We start from the raw sequence: 22,642 nt of genomic DNA on the forward strand, positions 1-22,642 counted from the left end.
CTGTAATGTTGTACGAAAAAGTAAAAGAAAAGAAAAAATATCATCCCCGGCGGGATTCGAACCCGCGGCCTCTGGATTAGAAGTCCAGCGCGCTATCCACTGCGCTACGGGGACCCGATGCATAATGTGGTCCGTAATATTTTATTCAAATATAAACAAAAATATAATGCCCTTTAACCTTTACGCCTTGCTGCTCATGTAAACAGAAAATGGCTACGCCAGGACAGTGGATTCCTCCTTTGCCTGCCGGTTATGAGGCAAGATGGGACCCAAATCAACGAGCCTAGTAAGTCTTTTCAAACAAGATTTTCTTTCCATATTAATTGATCTATTTGTAATATATTGAATTCGATCAAGTATAATTTACAGTGGTAAACAAAGTGGGTGGGGTAAGAATAATATGCAAAATTTTATATTTCGAAATTCACATGCAAATTGCAATATCTTTTTATTGTTTTATGCTTAATAGATCTATCTATCTATCTATCTCTAGATACTGCCAACCCCTCTTACGAGTGTTACAGGCAGGTTCTATATATCATAAGAAAGATCTAACTGGAAAATTAATATTTCATTTTTGTTTTCCTTATAAGAAAGAAAACGTGTAGATCTCTATTCTGAAATATCATGACAAAATTGAATAAAAAAGCTGAGATTGTGATAATTTGACAAGTTCTTCAATTTCAATGATTTAAAAAGCATCATCAGATGAAAATTTGTCAAATTCGTTAAGCCAGTTTTAAACTCTGTTCGCCCACCTCTGGGATATACTTTATGACGGAGGACAATACTTGGAATAAAATTCAGGGAACAATCAAGGAAGTCACAGGCTAGCCGTACGGGCACGTACGGCTAGCCAAAAGTATTAGCCGTACGTGAGTCACGTATGACTAGCCAAAAGTTCTAGCTGTACGTGAGTCACATACGACTAGCCAGGACTCACTGTAAATGACTCCTGTACGGCTAGGACTTTTGGCTAGCCTTACGGGCCCGTACGGCTAGTCACTTCCAACAATCAAATCACAAGTCAAAGTATTTGTTATGTTCATTTTCTATCTATCTATCTTCCATTAATGTCAAACCCCACACGGGGACGAAGACATGACTATAGACTAGTCACTTAAAAGGCAGAGATCATGAGATACAAGGGAATCTGGGAACCAGTCTCTAGCTCCTATTGAATAGACCCCTTCAAATGGTCTTTAACATGCACAGTGTATGGCAATGATACATGCGAGGATTTCCTAGATTTCTTACCAGTATACCTCTAGTTAGGTGGGCAACACTGAAAGTGTCTCTGAAAAATCCCAAGGGTTTTACCCAGGATCGAACCCAAGACCTCAGGAGTGACAGCCAGTGGTCCTCTAACCAACTGAGCTCCTGTTCCATGCACTCTTTGTCAATCAGAAAATGTGGGTTTTAAATGGTAAATACATACATGTACGGTTCCCGTATTGTTGTAAAGCAGGAGCCTGGCCGTGATACTAGTAATATTCAGTCCATCAAAGTTCTAGTAACAGCTTCTCCAAGAAATCCTGTGGTTGAAACTTGATCTGCTTCTATTCCGAGGTCACAGATTTCCCCTGAAAAGACAATTATAATTCAAGCCTCTCCCCCACACTAAAAAGCAAACCATTAGGCATTGCACTTTGGTTGATACAAAAGACAAGGTTTTGTTTTCAGTATCCCTATAGTTCCTCTCAAATGTAGACCTTAGATAAAATTTGCCTTTCACTTTTTTTTCAAAAACATTTCTGAAGATATATCCTGGTTGTACTATCTACCGGGAGTGTACACGGGTAAGCCTTATTAAGCCCACCATCATATAATACAGAAAGAATCTAGGATAAAATAGTTATTTTCTGTAGAAGGTACCATTTTTTGATGAAAATAACAATCATCATCCAAAAGAAATTTTAACTATACATCAAAAAGATAGTTCTGTTAATAACCTCATATGAGTGGCAGCCATTTTGTTTTTAAGTACTTAATACCAGGAATGACTTTAAAGCAATCAATAAAAAGTTAAAAACATATGTAAATGGTCCATTACTGTTAATGATACTAAAGTTCTATTCAATATTTATCAGATATCACACAGTAAAAGGGTAACAATTAGATAAGCATTTGCATACACATTCAAAATATCATATTGGGTCCAAATCGTTACTAGCAATATTACTAGTTTTTATACGTAAAACACATTTACCTGAATAGGGTTATTAAAACTTTGAATTTTCTTCAAAAAATGCTATATTTTGTATGAAATAATGTGAAAAACACTTGCATACAAAAGAAATTCTTTATGTAAGTTTTGTTTGTAATATCTGGACATTTCCGGTACAAAGTACCTCCCGGTATAAAGTACCTTGAGGATATATATAAAAATAAACTCCTTCCTTCCTATGTACTGTTTTCTTTTGTGAACAGAATTAGAAAAATTTATAATTTTCTTTACGGTATGTACATGTTTAAAGATAATTTACATAATATTAAGTAGATCCATTAAGTCTACAGGGTTTTTCTTCATTGGTAGGTGAAGAGGTCCTTCCCCTTTCTTTGATTGGTGTAAAAATAGAACAGAAAATTGAATTTTAATGGATACAATCTAAATATGATATTTAAGAATTTTCTTTGGCAGAAGGCAATTGTAAACGATTATCTGGTATAGTAGAGAAAAATACCCTGGTGTACCACACTACAAAATGTATTTAAAATTGTTGTCAATGTTTCATTATTTTTTGTTTCTAGTTTCTTTATCAATCATTTCGACAAATCAACAAGTTGGGTAGATCCGAGATTTGGACCTGCAGCACAGAAGCCTCAACAGCAGCAGCATCATGCGACTGCTGCCCAGGTATAATCATTTGAGCCGCGTCACGACAAAACCAACATAATGGGTTTGCGACCAGCATGGATCAAGACCAGCCTGCACATCCGCGCAGTCTGATCAGGATCCATGCTGTTCGCTATCAGTTTCTCTACATGTGATACGGTTTGTAAGCGAACAGTATGGATCCTGATCAGACTGTCTGGATCCATGCTGGTTGCAAACCCATTATTTTGGTTTTGTCGTCATTTCTTATTCATCTAATCACCTTATAGGGGAATTGGTGATGTTGGGGAGGGGGGCATGCTCAGGGATGGGAATTTACGTCATTTTGAAAAAAAGGGAACATTGTCTATCAGCAATACTGTACAATAGTCAATACTAAATACTTCTATTTTCAAAAAGGCAATTGTAGCAATAAACAAGTTGGATAATGGTACATTGTATGGTGCCAGGCTTTATTTTTTAGCTCACCTGTCACAAAGTGACAGGGTGAGCTTTTGTGATCGCTTTTCGTCCGGCGTCCGTCCGTCCGTCCGTCGTCCGTCCGTAAACTTTTGCTTTAAATGACATCTCCTCATAAACCACTGAGCCAATTTCATCCAAACTTCACAGGAATGTTCCTTTGGTGGTCACCTTTAAAAATTGTTCAAAGAATTTAATTCCATGCAGAACTCTGGTTGCCATGGCAACCGAAAGAAAAATCTTTAAATATCTTCTTTTAAACAACCCTAAGAGCTAGAGCTTAGATATTTGGCATGAAACATCTTCTAATGAGTGTCTACCAAGTTTGTTCAAATAAAAGCCCTGGTCAAAATTGGCCCCGCCCCGGGGGGTCATGATTTTCCCTATATACATATTAGTAAAAACTTAAAAAATCTTCTTTTAAAGAAACTGTAAGAGCTAGAGCTAAGATATTTGGCATGGAACATCTTCTAGTGAGTGTCTACCAAGTTTGTTCAAATAAAAGCCCTGGGGTCAAAATTGGCCCCGCCCCGGGGGATCATTGATTTTCCCTATATGCATATAGTAAAAACTTAAAAAATCTTCTTTTAAAGAACTGTAAGAGCTAGAGCTTAGATATTTGGCATGAAACATCTTCTAGTGAATGTCTACCAAGTTTGTTCAAATAAAAGCCCTGGGGTCAAAATTGGCCCCGCCCCAGGGGGTCATTGATTTTCCCTATGTGCATATAGTAAAAACTTAAAAAATCTTCTGTTAAAGAACCCAAAGAGCTAGAGCTAAGATATTTGGCATGAAACATCTTCTAGTGAATGTCTACCAAGTTTGTTCAAATCAAAGCCCTGGGGTCAAAATTGGCCCCGCCCTGGGGGGTCATTGATTTTCCCTATATGCATATAGTAAAAACTTAAAAAATCTTCTTTTAAAGAACCGTAAGAGCTAGAGCTTAGATATTTGGCATAAAACATCTTCTAGTGAATGTCTACCAAGTTTGTTCAAATAAAAGCCCTGGGGTCCAAATTGGCCCCGCCCCAGGGGGTCATTGATTTTCCCTATATGCATATAGTAAAAACTTAAAAAATCTTCTTTTAAAGAACCCAAAGAGCTAGAGCTAAGATATTTGGCATGAAATATCTTCTAGTGAATGTCTACCAAGTTTGTTCAAATAAAAGCCCTGGGGTCAAAATTGGCCCGGCCCCAGGGGGGGGGGTCATTGATTTTCCCTATATGCATATAGTAAAAACTTAAAAAATCTTCTTTTAAAGAACCGTAAGAGCTAGAGCTTAGATATTTGGCATGAGACATGTTCTAATGGGTGTCTACCAAGTATGTTCAAATAAAAGCCCTGGGGTCAAAACTGGCCCTGCCCCGGGGGTCATTGATTTTCCTTATATACATAGCAAAAACTTGAAAATCTTCTTTGAAAAAACCCAAATAACTAGAGTTTAGATATTAAGCATGAAACATCTTTAAGTAGATATCTACAAAGTTTGTTCAAATAAAAGCCCAGGGCTCAAAACTGGCCCTGCCCGAGGGGTGTCATTGTTTTTAACTATATGTGTATAGTAAAAACTTAAAAATCTTCTTTTAAAAAACCCAATGAGCTAGAACTTAGATGTTTTGCATGAAACATCTTCTTATGGGTATCTACCAAGTCTGTTCAAATAAAAGCCCTTGGGTAAAAATTGGGCCGAGGGGGGGGGGGCTATATACAGGTGAGCGACCTCAGGGCCATCATGGCCCTCTTGTTTTTTTTAATATTTTGGCTGATATGGAGGCATGCAGCTTTAGATTTTCAGGCTAGCATGAGTCATATTGTCTTTTTCGTCAGCTGTTTACCATCTTTTTGTTGTCAGAATCTTTACCCTTATCATGCTGAATTTGTATATTATTTTATGTATTGGATTAAAAATGCCATGCTCTGAATGTATAACAGTCAGATCAGTTTAATTTTGAAGATTTCAATGAATCTAAATACAAAAATTGAGCTACATTGTATTGTGTAGACTGTAGAGCCTGGTCAGACTGCAGGGATACTGAGTATACAGGCTGGCCTGGCATAAATTTACTGCTGGCAAAGGCTAAACACTTTCGGTGCCTCCAGTTTATGGGTTAATTCTGGCAATTTTCAGTTGTTCAAATGCTCACTTAGACCAATGCAGTTGATTGCATTTTCGAATCTGTAGTTAACTGTTAATTTACTTTTTTCTTTTGTGAATTTTGTGTTTTATTATTCATTTATGTCTGTTGTTGATTGTGATTACAATAATGTTTGCTGGGTATGTCTTCAATGTAATAGCTTTTTAATTACAAATTTATTTATAACATTAATTTATCAGTCTTGATCAAAGGCAAGAAAGTAATATACAGTTATTTATTATAATGTCCATGATAGGTTATACGGAGGTGTTACCACACTTAGAACTCATGAGGTTGGTTGGGTTTCACTGTTTAGTGACTAGGGTATCATGAGTTGGGGTGGGGTTTACTGTTAGTGACTAGCGTATCATGAGGGGGGGGGGTTGGGGTTTACTGTTAAGCTGTTAGCTACTCAGGTATCATGAGGGGGGGTTGGGGTTTACTGTTAAGCTGTTAGCTACTCGGGTATCATGAGGGGGGGGGGTGGTTGGGGTTTACTGTTAAGCTGTTAGCTACTCAGGTATCATGAGGCGGGATTGGGGTTATGTTACCTGTCAAGTGTCAAAAATCTTTATGAAAACCGATATTGCACAAACTTGAGAAAAATCTAAATGTATTTGTATTATCTTTATATTTTCCTTATATATACATGCTTGAGACTTTACTTTATATTCAATAATTTTTGCTTTGCACTATGGCAGCCAAAAAGGTTTCACACAGTGTTTGGATAGTGTATTTGGGTAAATTTTAAAATATAAAAGAAACATCAAAATCTCACAGACACCCTTATAAAATTATATAAAGATATATAAGCATATCTTGGTCACAGGAATGGGGTCTTTAACCCACACTTTGACCCTAAAACACTATCAAAACACTGTGACGTAACCCACTTTGGTAGCAGTAACTGTTATTTTCAATGAAGAATTGAACACTCACATCTACTAGTAAATTTAAACTCCTTTTAATTAATATTATCTTTCCATTATAATTTTCCAAAGCATTGATCATTCACAGTCATTTAGTCTATCCATTATAATCTAAATCAGGATACTCTGAATTCAATTTTCATCCATTTACTCTGTGAAGTAAGAATTGAAAGTGATTTAGCCTTTGTCACTCCACCAGTATAGAGCCTGGCCAGCTGTCACATCTGTGCTAATTGTTGGTAGCAAAATTTTTCATATTTTGATACTGATATCCCTTAATTAATCTTTCAATAGTAAAAGCAGGGCAAATCCATTACACATATGAAGCAAGTTAAAGGTTAAAGTTTGTTTGCAAATGAAGCAGGTTAGAAATTCAGAGCCAGGTCATGTTTCTGCATAACTGATTCTAGCCATGTTATAAGTATCTGAAGGCTTTAAACATGCAAAATGTCTGAAATGGACTTGTCCATCTTTCATTCCGGACAAAACCATTTATCATTTATAGGGAAAATTTAAAATAAGAATTTTCTGATCAAATAGTGAACAATATAGACCATTTACAGACAGCATGAATATGCCAGCTGATCTTGTTCTGCACTGGTCACATGGGTAGATATATTTGCCGCCAGCAGACTAAAAATTAGAATATCATTGAACAGTTCTTAAAAATTTCAAGGCTAGGAATTTCTGTTATTCACAAATTCAACAGGGAAAGTGTTAAAAATGTAAAAATGCATAGCAGCTTGTATTTTTACATACAATGTATGTCAATAGTCATAGTGAAAACAAATATAGTTTATTGTTATATAGAGAAACTTTGAAAGTGGATAATTGTTTAGTTTTTATATGTAAGTGTGATTTAATACTTTATATAACATCTGGAAAATCACTATAACTGGCATAGCCCTAAACCTGCTGAATTTCTTAAATGGACTGGTCCAGCTTCCATTTTGGAACTGTTCATTATCAATTTAAGGGATATATCAGTATGAAAATTAAAAAAAATATTAATATGCCAACAGTGTAGTCTGGTTGTACAGGCTGGCCACTTGTGGCAAAGGCTAATTACTTTTGGTTCAAGCAGGGTATGGATAAATGCTTAAAGTGATGAAAGATCCGAAAATTGATTTCATAGAATTCATTTCCACTTCTTAGTTTCTCAATCCTCAAACTGGTGGAGGTCATGGAGGTCAAGATCAAAATGTTAAAATGTCCACCATGATGAAGCAATTTGGGTCAACGACTTCGCGTGATAGCGGAAGCAGCGATGATGATGAGTGGGAAAATCCCGAAGATTTCGATACACTGTTCTCCTCCTCTACTGATGTACGTATCACACAACCTTTGCACTCTTATCCCTAAATTCCCCCTGTCACTTCATTAAGGTGATATGTCTGTCATTATCAACAGTTAGCCAAATATGGAAGAGCATTGGATAAGTAATCCAGGTGTCGTTGGTTTGAAATTCAAAGTACGACAAACTTGTCATTTAAATTAAGCAGGTGAATAGTAAAGAAGTTCTTTTTTAACACCTTTCATCTAATATAGGATTCTTATGGAAAAAAAAAAAGCCTTTTTATATATTGTGGTCTTTGACTTCTTGTCTGCAATGAAAGGACTTTCACATGTTCATATTTGCTTGCTTTTACTTGTCTCTTTTGCATGATTAAATGCTAGGTGTTACTGCTTTGTTTTAGTTTATCGAAATGTGAATGTGTGTAAATTTTGATAGATCTCATTTTTGGCCGGGTTGCACGGGTGCAAATCCGGGTTATAGTATGGTGAATGTCGGGCGGCGGGCGGGCGGGGAAAATATTTTCGTAACAGTTTTCTCAGCAACTACTTATCACAGCCTCTTGATATTTGGCATACAGCATAGACACATGGTCCCATACCGTGGGATTTAATTTCAGGTCTGTCGCTCATCCACTTCCTGTTTATCCACTTAGTTAAATTAGTTAGATTTTTCGACATTAATGGTCAATGGTAGGAAATTTTCGTAACAGTTTTCTCAGCAACTACTTATCACAGCCTCTTGATATTTGGCATGCAGCATTGACACATGGTCTCATACCGTGGGATTTGATTTCAGGTCTGTCGCTCATCCACTGCCTGTTTATCCACTTAGTTAAATTAGTTAGATTTTTCGAAATTAATGATCAATGGTAGGAAATTTTCGTAACAGTTTTCTCAGCAACTACTTATCACAACCTCTTGATATTTGGCATACAGCATTGACACATGGTCTCATACCGTGGGATTTAATTTCAGGTCTGTCGCTGATCCACTTCCTGTTTATCCACTTAGTTAAATTAGTTAGATTTTTCGACATTAATGGTCAATGTTAGGAAATTTTCGTAACAGTTTTCTCAGCAACTACTTATCACAGCCTCTTGATATTTGGCATACAGCATTGACACATGTCCCCATACCGTGGGATTTGATTTCAGGTCTGTCGCTCATCCACTTCCTGTTTACTGACTTAGTTAAATTTTCGACATTAATGGTCAATGGTAGGAAATTTTTGTAACAGTTTTCTCAGCAACTGCAAATCACAGCCTCTTGATATTTGGCAAACAGCATTGACACATGGTCCCATACCATGGGATTCGATTTCAGGTCTGTCGCTCATCCACTTCCTGTTTATTGACTTAGTTAAATTTTTCGACATTAATGGTCAATGGTAGGAAATTTTCGTAACAGTTTTCTCAGCAACTACTTATCACAGCCTCTTGATATTTGGCATACAGCATTGACACATGGTCCCATACCGTGGGATTTGATTTCAGGTCTGTCGCTCATCCACTTCCTGTTTATCCACTTAGTTAAATTAGTTAAATTTTTCAACATTAATGGTCAATGGTAGGAAATTTTCGTAACAGTTTTCTCAGCAACTACTAATCACAGCCTTTTAATATTTTGCATAAAGCATTGACACATGGTCCCATACAGTGGGATTTGATTTAAGGTTTGTAGCTAATCCACTTCCTATTTACCCACTGAATTAAATTTTCGACATTAATGGGTCAATGGTAAATTCTTTTCGTAACATCACAGCCTCATGATATTTGGTGTACAAAAGCAACCCGGCCTTTTCTGTCTTTGACCCATTTTTATTAGTTTATACAGAATTTATTTTTGTTCAGTTATGAAGAAAGCTATAAGCTTATAGACACACTCTCAAAGCTGTTCCTGGAACCAACCATACTGAGCAGTACTGAGCAATGAGTGTAAAATTTCTTGCTTAAGGAGTCAAAGGCTGCAGGGGTTTGAACACACACACAACTAGAGTTCATTAGATTACTAGTTGTACACGTTTACCTCTTGGCCATGATGCCACTGTCATTTTTATTGTGCAAGGGTTTCATATTGTTGCAATTTTATAAACATTTTATACACATCATTGTATAAACAAAAGAGAGATTATGTTCAGTTAATGTCAAATTAAAATATGAGGTAAATAGGGCTAATATAATTATGTTATATTTAACCCGCTGCAAAAATCATATTACAGAGCTATATTTAAATGGAGAGGAACCTATGACCTCATACATCTGGTTTATTATCCCACAAGTTCACATTTTTTGTGAGATTTTACTGAGACTTATAATGTTTAACCTAAGAAATTTACAAATATTTATTCCACCATTTTAACTAAACATGGTAATCAAAAGAAGCAATAAAACATTAGTTGCAAAAATGTACAAAGCAATGAAGACTAAGTAGATGTAAATTATTCTCAGTCTCAGTCATGGATGAAAATGTAAAACACATTTGGTAACGTAAAAAAATAGATGGCTGAAATTGATCAACTCCTAGGGCCAATGAATCTTGTACAAGGGATTGTGGGTCTGTACGGGTAAAGATTCTATTTCCAGAGCTGCTTAACCCTCTGTTATAAAAGTCTCTGATCTAACTATAGGCCATAAAGTTTCTGAGAAAGGCCAATGTTTGATCAGTGATTGGTACATTTATGATATATATTGGCGATAGGGAAATTAATGTTTCTGAAATCGACAAAGAATTCGACAAAGAATATATTAAGTTGGTTTCTATTTTTTTTTTCAAATTTCAGAAGAAAGTTGACTTGATGAAGCTACATGAGATTAAGCAATCATTCCCTAATGCTCCGGAGGACTTAATCAAATCTTTGCTAGAGAAGTAAGTTGTTTCTTGTACACACCCATAAAATTTACAAAGATTGGAATGATATATTATTGTATACTCTCGTAGGCATTGTGCAGGGGCCTTTCGGCAATTTGTCAGTTAGAACAGTAAAAAGGATTATATGTTTCTTAGCTCAACAAAATAACTGCTATACTGCTGTAATCAGCAGTTATTAGCCTTTGCCACCCATAAAGAGCCTCAATTATAAAATAGACAATCCTGGTCTTTTTAAGATTTGAATGTTTACTGATACATTTTGAACAATATTTATAGAAAATTTTATTGGTCATATGCAATAATGATTTTTTTTTCATAGTAAAGTATAAAATTGAGCAGAGTTATGGCACAATGTTAAGTAATTTTGATTTTGATCTGTTAACTGACAATTTACACTTGAATGGACATGATGTCACTTTAAATTTTCTTCTTCATTTCCAAAGGAACGTAATGGAGTGACGGTTAAAGCTCAGCAAGTCAATTAATAAAATTCAGATAGCTAAGGGTTAAAATGGATGTTTTTGTTCTCTGTAGACATGGAAACAATACTGTGAAGACAACAAATGAGCTGTTTAACAAAGGGTATAAGAGGGAGGCAGTGTCCCACCCACCACCTAGGAAGGTGGACATGTTGGAAAGATTGAAGGCGATGTTTCCTACAGTAGACTCTGAACTTGTCGAAGATATGCTGTCTACGTAAGTTATTATGATATAAGTTTTTAACAAAAATTTGGATGTGTTATATGGTTAAGTATACATTTGTGACCCTGCCTTAGTTAAATAGCAGTCAATGAATTTACTAGCCCCGAATTCCGGTTTTGAATTGATTCTACTATATATTTAACTAAATTTTCACTGGCCCAAACCAATTTTCACTGGCCATGGGCCACCGGGCCAATGCTAAATATGATGACTAAAATAGGGAGAGCATCAGAGGTTTGCTGGTTTGATCTTTTGACAAGGTGAAACTTTTTTTTTTTTAGTGGTAGTTGACCTTTGACATTGAGTCTGAAGGTCAGTTGTCTCTCATTGTGATTCATTTTGCCCTTGTGGCTGAGAGGTTGCTTTAACGGTTGAGGCATCAGTATTTCTGCAACTAAATGGGTTTAATTGATTGGAGTCTATGAATTTCATAGCTCCAGCAAGTGAAGTGGTTTTGACAAGTGGTGTTGCTTTGAGTTTGTACCACCCAAACTAAGCCTGTTTTGGCACCATATGACCTGTGTTGGTGCATATACACTTGTGTTATTTCAGGGGTTAAATAAACAAAATTCTCCGTAACTTATAACAGATTTATTGTTTTATTCCAGCTGTGACAATGATGAGAAAAGGACACGAGAGCAGCTAGAATCAATGGGTTATACAGCAAAGTTTCCAGCCACACATAGGAACCCGTCAGCCCGAGCTGGTAGCCGGACAAGCCCAGCTAAGGCACCGAGCCCTGCTAGGGCACCGAGCCCTGCTAGGAACCGGTCACCTTCACCAGCTAAACCTAAACTGTCAGAGTCAGAGAAACAAAGTTGTAAGTCATCTCTGAGAAACATAGTTTTAAAGGAACTCAACTCAGGTTCAAAACCCAAAATTTCTTACAAAGATCCCCTGAAGCACTTAAACGGAAAGATTTGCAAAGTATATATACACAGAATTTAGCTAAAAATGTTGGTTTTTTTTGCGGATTCTTAAACTGATTGAAATAAAAAGCATTAAATTTTAATAAAAAAGCATTGAAACACTTTTCATTGTGTGTGATATTTCACAAATAAAGATATTATGCTAAGATATTATCCAGACGTACATCAAATAGTACATAAGTTTTGAAAATTTACTTCGGATCTTGTCATGTCAATAAACTACAGTTATTATTTATTAAGTTTTTAAGCATATTGCAAAGGCGTAACATTGCAACATACACTGAAAAAAAGTAAAAAAAAACAACCTGTAATTGCTACTTATTTTGAGGCATGCTGTTTAAATATTACTGTATAAGTTGATATTTTCACTTGTCAAAAAGTTAGCAAATTTAGAATTCCAGATATTAACGGTTATGAAATATAAGAGAAGTTTGAAGGACAGGGTTGGTTGACTTAAAATATAGAGAATAATTTTTTGGCGATTTTCTGGTAGTTTGCAAAAATTCACCCAATATTTCAGTGTTTTGCTAACTTAAACCACTTATACAAGCTTTGAAGGAATCTTTAAGGGTTGAATAAAAACTAAAAGGAAATCAAGATCTAATATTTTCAGCATCCTAATAAAAAAAGATTTTTAAAATTTTTTTTTGATCTGTGGATCTTTTATGTTTTTTCAATTTGATAACAATATGCGTATTTCAGGATTGTAAATAGATTAAATTTTTTTGTAGTGGTCATTCCTAACCCAAAATATGTGGTGTTTGACTCTGGTGAAGATGGGACATAGTATTCCTTTTAGTTTTAACCTGGTTTCGTGTTAGTGGACTGCATAAACTGCTCTGATTAATCTATCTGATTGTATCCGTGTGTCAAAGTATCCAAAGAACTTGAACATCTATGTAGGTTTATTATACCATTATAGATTTACTATATTAATTATTAATATTGTATGACGTATATTTCAGTAATTCGTAAGATGCAGAACCAGTTTAAGGATATGGAGAAGTCCGTGCTGGAAATGGCGTTACAGGTGTGTGACTATGACGAGGAAAGAGCAAAGAACGTGCTTGGAAGAATGGAATCAGGGTAATACAGAAGTTTGGTTTGCAGTAATATTTGTTCCTGGTCCTCACTAGTGCATACTTGATCCTACTCAATTTATATAACATATGTATGTGACGTATTCATGTAACATATTTATGTAACGTATATATGTGTAATGCATTTATATAACATATTTGTGTAACGTATTTATGTTACGTATATATGTGTAATGCATTTATATAACATACTTGTGTAACATATTTATGTAATGTATATATGTGTAACCCATTTATATAACATATTTGTGTAACATATTTATGTAACATATATATGTAACGAGTTTTTTGTAACAAATTTTTGTAACATATTTGTTGTAACATATTTGTGTAATGTATTTGTGTAAAGTATTATGTCCTGCTTTAAATTTGGAATAGTCTTATTTAATGTTAAATACTAGCTACCAACAGTATAGAGCCCGGTTAAACTGTACTGATATACTGTCTGACCTAACTCAATACTGCCGGCAATAAGTTATTGTTTATTTTCATTTCAAACAGATTATAAAAGGTTAAAAACCCTTTAAATACTATTGTTATATTACCATTTTATCAAATGTGTCTATATATAGAACCAGTCCAGTCTCCATATTCCTACAGACTGACTTACAAAATATTATTGCTTTATGCTTTGTTATAGTTCTGTTATTCCTAAGATACCCAAAAAAAACTTAATAAAAAACAGTTCCAAATTCAAAGCAATGTCCAAAAAAATTTCCCAGTTGGAGGCATGTTGTACAGTACCATCTGATAAAGTTAACAAGTTTGATGATAAATATATACATGTAGTAATTATCAAACTCGGATAATTCTTTCAGTGTGGCTACAATCTGTAAATTTTGTAATGAAAATACAGTGTTCTTCAGAATAAAACAATTTAAATGGAATCGTTGGCAGTTACGTAATGTCACCTTATGTTAACTGTTAAGTTCTTGTAAGAAAACTTAAGAAACTGGTTTTAGATGAATATCATGATGGTTATTTTGAGAAAAGTGAAATTTTAATGTTAACATGTTTCTGAAGCATGATTTAATGTTAATTTTATGACAAGATATTTGCATAATATCATTATTATGTGATTATAGGCCTGTAAAGGCCTATAATTGGAAATAAAATTTATTCTATCCTATTCTGTTCTACATTATAGAGGTGATAAGCATCCCCACCATAAACCCAAGTAGAACCGAGTACCAGCACTGGCAGCATAAATCAACACCCGTAATTGTAGAGGCCCCCTTGGCAAGGGCCTGGGAACCAGTTATTTTTGGGTTTATGATCGGCCCAGGGTGTTATTCTTTTTTGTTTGTATTTTTGTTTGATTGTTTGGTACTTCCAGTAAAATGTAACACTTAGACGAAAAAATTTACCTGTGGGATAGTTATGTTGTAGAAAGTGAGGAATGCAGTGTTACAATGTTAAATTGAAAAGCCAGTGTATATTATGTTTATGTCCAGGGTGAGAAAATGGCCGCCTGACCCGACTCGAAACCCTTTGACCCTCAGTATACCATGAATGCGGCCCCTTTACCCTAACTAAACTAACTGGGGCCACAGTGAACACATTTTCTAGATTCCTAGTAAAGTAAACAGTTTTAACTGTTTAAAAAACTTTTCCCCAAATTTTTGGAAGGGCAAACCCCAAAATAAAAGGGTTTCAAGAAAAGTGTGAATTGGGCCCCTGGAGACTGCATCCACCGGAACTCTTTAGGGGGGGCCAGACTCTAGTGTTTGAAAAATTTAAGCTTGATTGGGGGCTTTGAACTAGAAAATCTTTGGAATACATTCTAAAGATTAACCCTTTTTGGGTTAATAATTTTTTTCCCCTAAAAAATAAACAGTTCTATACTGTAACATAATATATTTGTATGTTTACTTTATTTACAATTTAAGATCAAAATATGATTTATCCGATGTATTTGACATGCTTCATACATATGTTATAGTACGAGGTTATTATATATTGTGAAGTGCAAAACTGAATTCATTGGGCCGAGTTGTTGTTAATTGACAAGGCACTTACTGTGTCCAATATAGATGCATCAGTATTGTGCTCAACAATGTATAATAACTTCTTTATTTGACACCACAATTTTTTTTGACACTTTGCCCGAATTGAATTATGGTTTTGATATAGATTTTTTATTTTTTTTTTTTTTGGGGGGGGGGAGGGGGGGGGGGGGGGGGGTCACAAAAATGAAAGTGAGGTAAAATGGAGTATAATAGTGATTTGATATGTATTTTTTTTTTTTTTTGGACTCTGAAAATGAAAACAAGGCTAAATTGATAAGATTGTGCCTTATAATGATTTATATCTGAGGAGATCACATGATGAAAAAAAATGAAAGTTTATCGCTTATATTCTATGTTAGGTGTGATATAATTTACTGTATAAACATGAACAAAGTGTTATTTACAGGAGCAGCAGTACAAACTCGAGGAGCAGCCCATCAAGAGGCTCCACCCCGGCTGTAAAGAAAAGCTCCGACTCCGCTTCAAGGCCATCTACTGGAAAGACCTCTTCGAGGACTCCGTCACCAAAAAAAAACCTCACCCCCGGCCCCATAGTCAAAAAACATTTGAGTAAACAAGTCACCCCCGTTTAAAATTTAGGGTAATTTACTTTGTAAAATTAAACCAATTTTTTCCCCCGTAAAGGGATAAGCTAAATTTTAATCAAATTAAAAACATTTTTATTAGCTAAATTCACCCCCCGGGATTTTAAGGTAGACCTTGATGGCAAAAAGATTTTTTATTGCTACCCTTTGTGTCGACTCCCGCCCAATTTTTTAAAATTTTTTTTTTTTAGAAAAAATTCTTCCCTTATCCCGGCTTTTGGGTTTTAAAAATCCAGCATGGGGAAAAGTCAAGCAGCTGCATACCCACGCTGTTTTTTATTTAACTCATTAAATGTTTTTATATAGAATGAGTAAGGATGTGTTAAGCTCGACTATAGCCACTCTGAATCGTATCACTAATAATGTGAACTGCTGTAAACAGCCTGAATTACCACAGGAAGGTGAATCAGCCAATCAGGAGACAGCTAACAATAGCCAATCAACAGATGAGTTACAATCACATGCAGAAGGAACAGCCAATGAGAACAGGTCTTTCTGCATGGATATGTTCTTGTGGAAATACATAATTAAATGTTGTGGGGTTGAATTTTTGTTGCTGTGTTTTTCTTTCTTTTTTTTCCCCCCTGCAGAATTTTTTTCTCTTTAGTTGCTGCCACAGATGGATGTTCTAGCTTTTTATTCACATTCTTTGCTTAGTATTATAGAAGATTGGCTTTGAAGGTTGATGCTTATTTTAGAACGCTTTTAACCCTTCATGTACCATTGTAAAACACATTTTCCACATATACAGAGGAAAGCCAGTCTGTATAGCCAAGCAAACTGAGCTGGTTTAACCGAGAGAGTTTTTATAAAAACTTTCTGTGCTGTTAAGTTTTTCAATAAAATGTAAACTTTATTTTTTTTATTTAATTAATTATTGAAAGAAAAGGCTATAAATGAAATATTGTTTAAACTAAACTTACTAGTACCTGATCTAAACTAGGTCACATGCCATTATGTAAATTTAAGCAAGATATGGGGAGATGGTCTCCATGAAAAGTGTAGCGGAAAGTTGTCTAAAAGTTATGACATGTGTGAAAAATACACTGTAATCTCAGATCTTCCTCTATCAGTAAAAAAATGAAATTCTTAATTACTTCACAGTGTTTGTGTCAACTTGAGGCATATTCAGCCTTCTTTAACATTACATTGGTAAACTTATACATCTATGCAAACTTTTACTTTCTTTGAATTTGGAACATTGTGTATTTTTATGTTGACGAATTTCAGCGTATTAATTTGTGATAGAAATGAGTTGGAAACGGTATACATTTGTAGTGTGTTACAATAAATTGAATATTCAGACTGGTGTGGCTAAACTAGTTCGCAGCACAGGTTGCAATTTACATAATTTAATATGTTAGTTTAGTCCACCCTGTGCTTTATCATTCTGTTACAACAGTAAGAATGTAAATTTATATGTTTCTTAGCTCTTACCCTACTGGCCACTAAAAGTTATCAGCTTATGCCATATGTAAGGAGCCAGCCTGCACATCCAGAAAATTGTTGTAACAGTAATTGTGAATGTTTCATATTTTGTTACATATATCTGACACTACAGCCAACTATATTAAATCGTCTTACTAACCTTAAAGGCCCATTAAGCCTAAAAAATGCTATCATTTTATTATTAAAACCTTTTTATTTTGTTGCTTTCTCACATTTTGCAAAAATGATACTACATTGTGATTGGCCATATATCGGAGTCATATACATTTCTGGGGCATAATTTGCCTTTAATCTATTGAATATATGTAATGGATTGGCCCTGCCGTGAAACAAGAATAGTCCATTAATTTTTCAGATTAAAAAAATTTGATATCAAAAAACAAAAACTGACTGCATGGATGTGCAGGCTGGCCTGGCTTTATATTGGTGCCAAATGCTAATTTCTTATTTGGTTTCCAGCCTAAAATTGTTTCACATCTTCAGGGCTTCCTTAAGTTTCAGAATCCTTGACATTGGAAGTCACATTATATAGGAAAAGAAGGAAAAGCATTATATTTTTTGAGAAGCCAAAATCAAGGAGTAAATGACTCCCAAACTTCCCATTAAAGGAAGCCCTGACATCTTACTGAATTAAACTCAAAAATATGCAACCGATTTGTTGTTAATTTTTGTGAAAGTACAGTCAAATGCAGCACTTACTTGTAACCCCGGTTCAGTTGGGAAAAACCAAAATATTTTTATTCTGGAGTAAGTCTTTTATAGCTATACATTTTACTCGTAGCTAAACTGTTACTTATTATAAATGTATGCAGTAGCAGTATTCTATTCATTTTATTTGTAGTTGTATATTCTATTTATAGCTATATATATTCTATTTATAGCCAAAGTCATGGTCATTCTGTAGTAGCAAGTCAACCTCAAGCTGGACAAGGATATGTGTCCCAGTACAGAACAGAGGCTAAAGGTCCAGACTCGTCTCTTCGTGTTGGCCCTAACAAAGGTTTACTGCTGTAAGTATTTGTTTAAACAGAATTTATTTTAGTTCCACTGTTTTGGAAGCTATTAGCTTATAGACACACTCTCGAATCTTTTCCTTGAACCAGCCAGTACTTAGCACGGTGTTTAAAGTTTCTTACTAAACGAAACATCTGATGGGGTTTGAACGGCTAGCGATCCTAAGAATACTAGTCTGAAGAGTCAACCTTTTGGCCGTGTCCCCTTGGTGCAGGAATGTGTTTGTGTATTCTAGGCTTAATGAGGGTCACTTTCAGACACTGAGAGTAAAGACCCCGCAGTAAGGTATTGTAAATATTAAAATTGTAAATGGCACATCTGTCAGAATGCTTGAACTTTAAATAAATCACTTTCTAACCAACCATGCGATTAGTTACCAGAAAGGCTGTTTGCAGGGGCTTGTGGCTAAGAAGTTTGTCACCGACGTTAAATGAATTTTGTTTCTCTATAGCTAATTTAAGATTAATACCAGTAGTTCAATCAGGTTTTACCAAGAATAATGAAATGTAGCGGCACCCTATACCTGCCGGAACCGAAATTAATAACCTTTGCCCGTCAGGTATAGAACAAAGTCAGTTGTTGTGTTGTTTTATTCTTAATCTGCAGGGACTGAGACAGGTTAGACTTTACCTTCAGTATAAGGTCTGGCACATCTGTGGAGTTTGACTGTGCTTTACACTGTTGGTAGCTGAATTTTTGTATTTTGATACTGAATTACCATAAAATGCTAAATGGACTGGCCCGAATCCAAAGTTGGACAATACCATTTCATGAATTTAGTAGGTTAAGGGTTAAAACCAATAATCAGAGGATACAAATCCTGTTGTTTTTTTTCCTCCAGATCTGAATACACGTCTGCTAAAGGACCAAATCCGGAACTCAGACAGGGACCTGATTCCAGCCGAGTTCAAGGGTCGCAGGGGGCAATGGGACCAGACAGATCCCTGCACTGTGGACCCCAACTGGACCTGAGAAGTGGCCCAAGCACAGAGAATCTCCTGATTACAGCTATTTAGTTAGACTCGTACTTTCTGCCTTCGTTTCGGATTATAAGGAGTACATAAAAATTTTTTGTTAATCTTAGTGTTGTTCTCCCAAGCTTTGAAGAATTGAACACTATGACTTAGCTTAAAAAATTAATTTTGCTAATTTGCAAAGTGCTTGATTAAGAAAAAAATCTAAATGTATATTTTTAACAGTTGGGTAAAAACAACCTCAAAAAGATGACTTTCATTCATTTAGTACAAATAGGATATTCATTTATTTACTATATTTCAAACAAGATTTGTAATTATGATTATAGCACTTAATCTATGGAAGAGCATTATGGCCTGCGTTATCTATAAAATATGGAAAGTTAAATAGTGATTTTTCTCAGTCGTAGTGATGAGACAGCAATTTTTTATTTGCAAAGTGTAAAATAAGATATTTTCATCAGGCCTTATATTCTTAAAGTCAACATTTCAGACTAATTATGTGGTTAAATATTCTTTTTTTTTCCACAATCAGTTCTGTTTTTATTTGTGATACTTCACAAACATTTATTTTTACCAATATTCAGTTCGTGAAATTTCATCCCTTGTGAAAATTTGATTTTAGAGTAGTATAAGTATTGTTCATTGTATGACTGTATTTTATAAATTCTTTTTTTAAATTATTTATAAAAAAATTGTTTTATAAACTTGAAAATAATGTATTTTAGTATTGTCGTATAATTTTATGTTGTGCAATAGAACATTTTTGTGAATGTTTCATGATTTAACAAGTGGCATCCGTGATCAAGAGGTAATGATAACAGTATGTTCAATCCCGTAAGCAACGTTAAATGTATCTGCTTGTGTCAGAAATTTTGTATACAAGGGCATTTAAAGTCTTTCTCCATCAGGAAATCTAGAAAGTCACATTATGACATAAACAAAGGTTCTGGGTGGTAGGTAATGCTTCTAGACCTCTAGGTTCGGCACAGAGGAGCACATGGGGACTTCCCCTACCAAATAATGCTGTATAACAGCCTAATGATCTTAAAGGAACTCCACTGAGGTCAAAAAGCCATAAAACATAAAAATTGAAATTTTTGCAAAGATCAAGTGATGAAAAAAAAGAAGGAAAAATCTGTTTAGGATAATAAAAAAAATACTCTCGAGTTAAATTGAAAATTTTTGCATGAATTATCTTGGTTTCTGTAAAAAGCATGGCATCACTTTACCATTTTGGTCATTTGTACAATGAAAATAATTCTTCTAGGAAAACAGAGTGAAGGAATGACCTGAAATTTTACATACAACTTATTTATCTAGACCTCAATCAAATCTTATACAAGTCTCAAATATATATAGATATATTTTTCCAATCCTTTTATGTGAGGAAAGCTCAGGAAACCTCAATGGAATCCCTCTAATATTTTTTAAAAGGATATCAGATCTGACAAAATGAAATAAACTTTTGGATGCCACAAGGTTTCTTTTTTCTGTATCATTGCAGAAAATGTGTTTTCTTAGTTTTCTTGTCATATGTAATTATATATACATGTAGTACAATGTACAGGATTTATTGCTTATAATTGATTCTATCCATTTATAGTATGTTTAAATATAATTTTAAAGTTGAATTTTAGTCAACATACTTTGCAGTATCATTCTTTTCTTTTTATTACCTCCTTTTATGACTCACAATATTATGTAAACCAGGCCTTGAGGTTATAAAACTTTTCTCTGAGCTCAGTCTCAAATCTCAGGACTGTCATTGGTCAATTTATATTCTGTGCTGGTTTTTGATTGGTTAATACTTCAAGACAAGCTGAGAAAACTTCTTATAACCTATGACCTAGTTACAGTATTGTGAGATTTTTGTTTTAAACTTAAATATTAGTATATTGTTTACTTTTATTATTATCCATTTACTATGATTAATGTAAGTTTAATGATATTTATTTCACATTGCTATGTTGTTTTTATAATAATTAATAAATTTATATAAAAATCATTTGTGATGTCAGTGATTTTTTTACTTTTATTTTACAGCCAAATAAGGCTGTTTCCCCTAGCCTAAAATAGGTATATTCCCACTAAAAATGCTAATATTTTCCCCAAATGCCCTGTGCACATTCTTCACCAGAACCATGACTTAACAGCAGATGACTTATATCAGCTAGAAGACAGAAAGTGGTTCCTATAGTATAGAGAGCCTCTGCTATGAACCATACATTTTAAATTAAATTGAACATTTTATAAAATGTGTGGGTAAATTCTATTCTCAGTTGATGGAATTTGATTTTCCCCTTTTCTGATTTATCACGCTATATTTTCCCCTTCAGAAAGCCTCAGGTTGTTTTGAAAATTAAAAAAAAAGTCACTGGATGTTGATTATTTAGTGTGTTGCCCTGCATAGAAACTCTGTCTTATAACACACCCAGGGCTTCCACAGTGTAACAGTATCAAAGTTATACATGTAATTGTTTTACAAACACCTGAACATAGACATAAGCTGTTAGAGATGGTCATTATCTAAGTGAAGATAAACTCTCCCTTATCAGTTAGATTTAAGCCTTTTGTTTTTATAAGCAGAGTTAACACAGACTAGTTAGTTATAGTATGGTTCAAACACATTGGCTTTCAGTCCAATTGGCTTTAACTATCAACATTCTCAGTGGGAATAAGCTCAGTACAATCTATATGAACACAAGCTCTAGGATTATAAACCAATTAGATTAATAATATCTGTCATATGGATGGTTGCGGTTTAGATTTGAATATCCATCCCAAGGGGAACCCGTTCATTGGGCTTTAGTGAGGCTTGCTGAGTTACCGCCCATGGGTGGGTTCCGGAGGGACAGATATTCCGATCTAAACCGCAAACAGTTCAGATATTTTTTCTTGCATTTTCCGCCATTCTTTCATATCTAAAATGGTTGACCTCAATAAGATATTAGTTCATGGAAATTAATTAATTCATCCATAACTATTTTCTTACAATAGCATATGAATTTACAACTTGAATAACAACGGTGAAATGACATTTCTAAAATGCACCGAAATAACGTAATTTTAACGTGGTTCATTCATAAAATGCCCTAAAATGATGTTGTATGACAAGCGACTCATCTGGAACCCCCTATGGCAGATGAAATTTCTGGCATGGGTAAAACTCACGGAAACCCCGTCTACTATGCAAGAAATGTTTGTTTTAGCCAGGTAGGAAACAAATTTCTATTTGCTTAGTGAAAATAAGGTCTCTTTAAACTAACAAGCTGAGAGAACATTAGCTATGTATAAACAAAGTGAATAAGCTCTCTTTCAACTAACATAATTGAA

At 34.7% G+C, this 22,642-nt stretch overlaps 1 protein-coding gene and 1 non-coding gene across 2 annotated transcripts; one reads left to right on the forward strand and one right to left on the reverse strand.

Annotated features, from left to right (window-relative positions):
- The first annotated feature begins 6 nt into the window (after window positions 1-6).
- LOC132749203 (uncharacterized) lies at window positions 7-20,319 on the forward strand. The gene is made up of 11 exons (XM_060738923.1): window positions 7-286; window positions 2,752-2,857; window positions 7,516-7,686; window positions 10,436-10,521; window positions 11,059-11,220; window positions 11,835-12,046; window positions 13,121-13,241; window positions 15,624-15,722; window positions 16,176-16,358; window positions 18,200-18,328; window positions 19,174-20,319. Exons 1-11 carry the CDS (start codon window positions 210-212, stop codon window positions 19,346-19,348), a joined length of 1,521 nt encoding a protein of 506 aa, XP_060594906.1. The 5' UTR covers window positions 7-209; the 3' UTR covers window positions 19,349-20,319.
- Trnar-ucu (transfer RNA arginine (anticodon UCU)) lies at window positions 42-114 on the reverse strand. Its single transcript has one exon. It is a non-coding gene; the product is annotated as a tRNA-Arg (tRNA).
- Window positions 20,320-22,642: the final 2,323 nt, after the last annotated feature.

This window comes from Ruditapes philippinarum, unplaced genomic scaffold (assembly GCF_026571515.1).
Source record: "Ruditapes philippinarum isolate M1 unplaced genomic scaffold, ASM2657151v2 ctg4443_1_1_1_1, whole genome shotgun sequence".
NCBI classification, from domain to species: Eukaryota; Metazoa; Mollusca; class Bivalvia; order Venerida; family Veneridae; genus Ruditapes; species Ruditapes philippinarum.

What these genes read in the sequence shown, in the direction of transcription:
- LOC132749203 (XM_060738923.1), top strand. Translation starts at nt 210, where the DNA reads ATGGCTACGCCAGGACAGTGGATTCCTCCTTTGCCTGCCGGTTATGAG. An exon ending in TGTTCTCCTCCTCTACTGAT is followed by an intron (nt 7,687 to 10,435) that starts GTACGTATCACA and finishes TTCAAATTTCAG; the next exon opens with AAGAAAGTTGACTTGATGAA. An exon ending in CTTGGAAGAATGGAATCAGG is followed by an intron (nt 13,242 to 15,623) that starts GTAATACAGAAG and finishes ATTCTATGTTAG; the next exon opens with GTGTGATATAATTTACTGTA.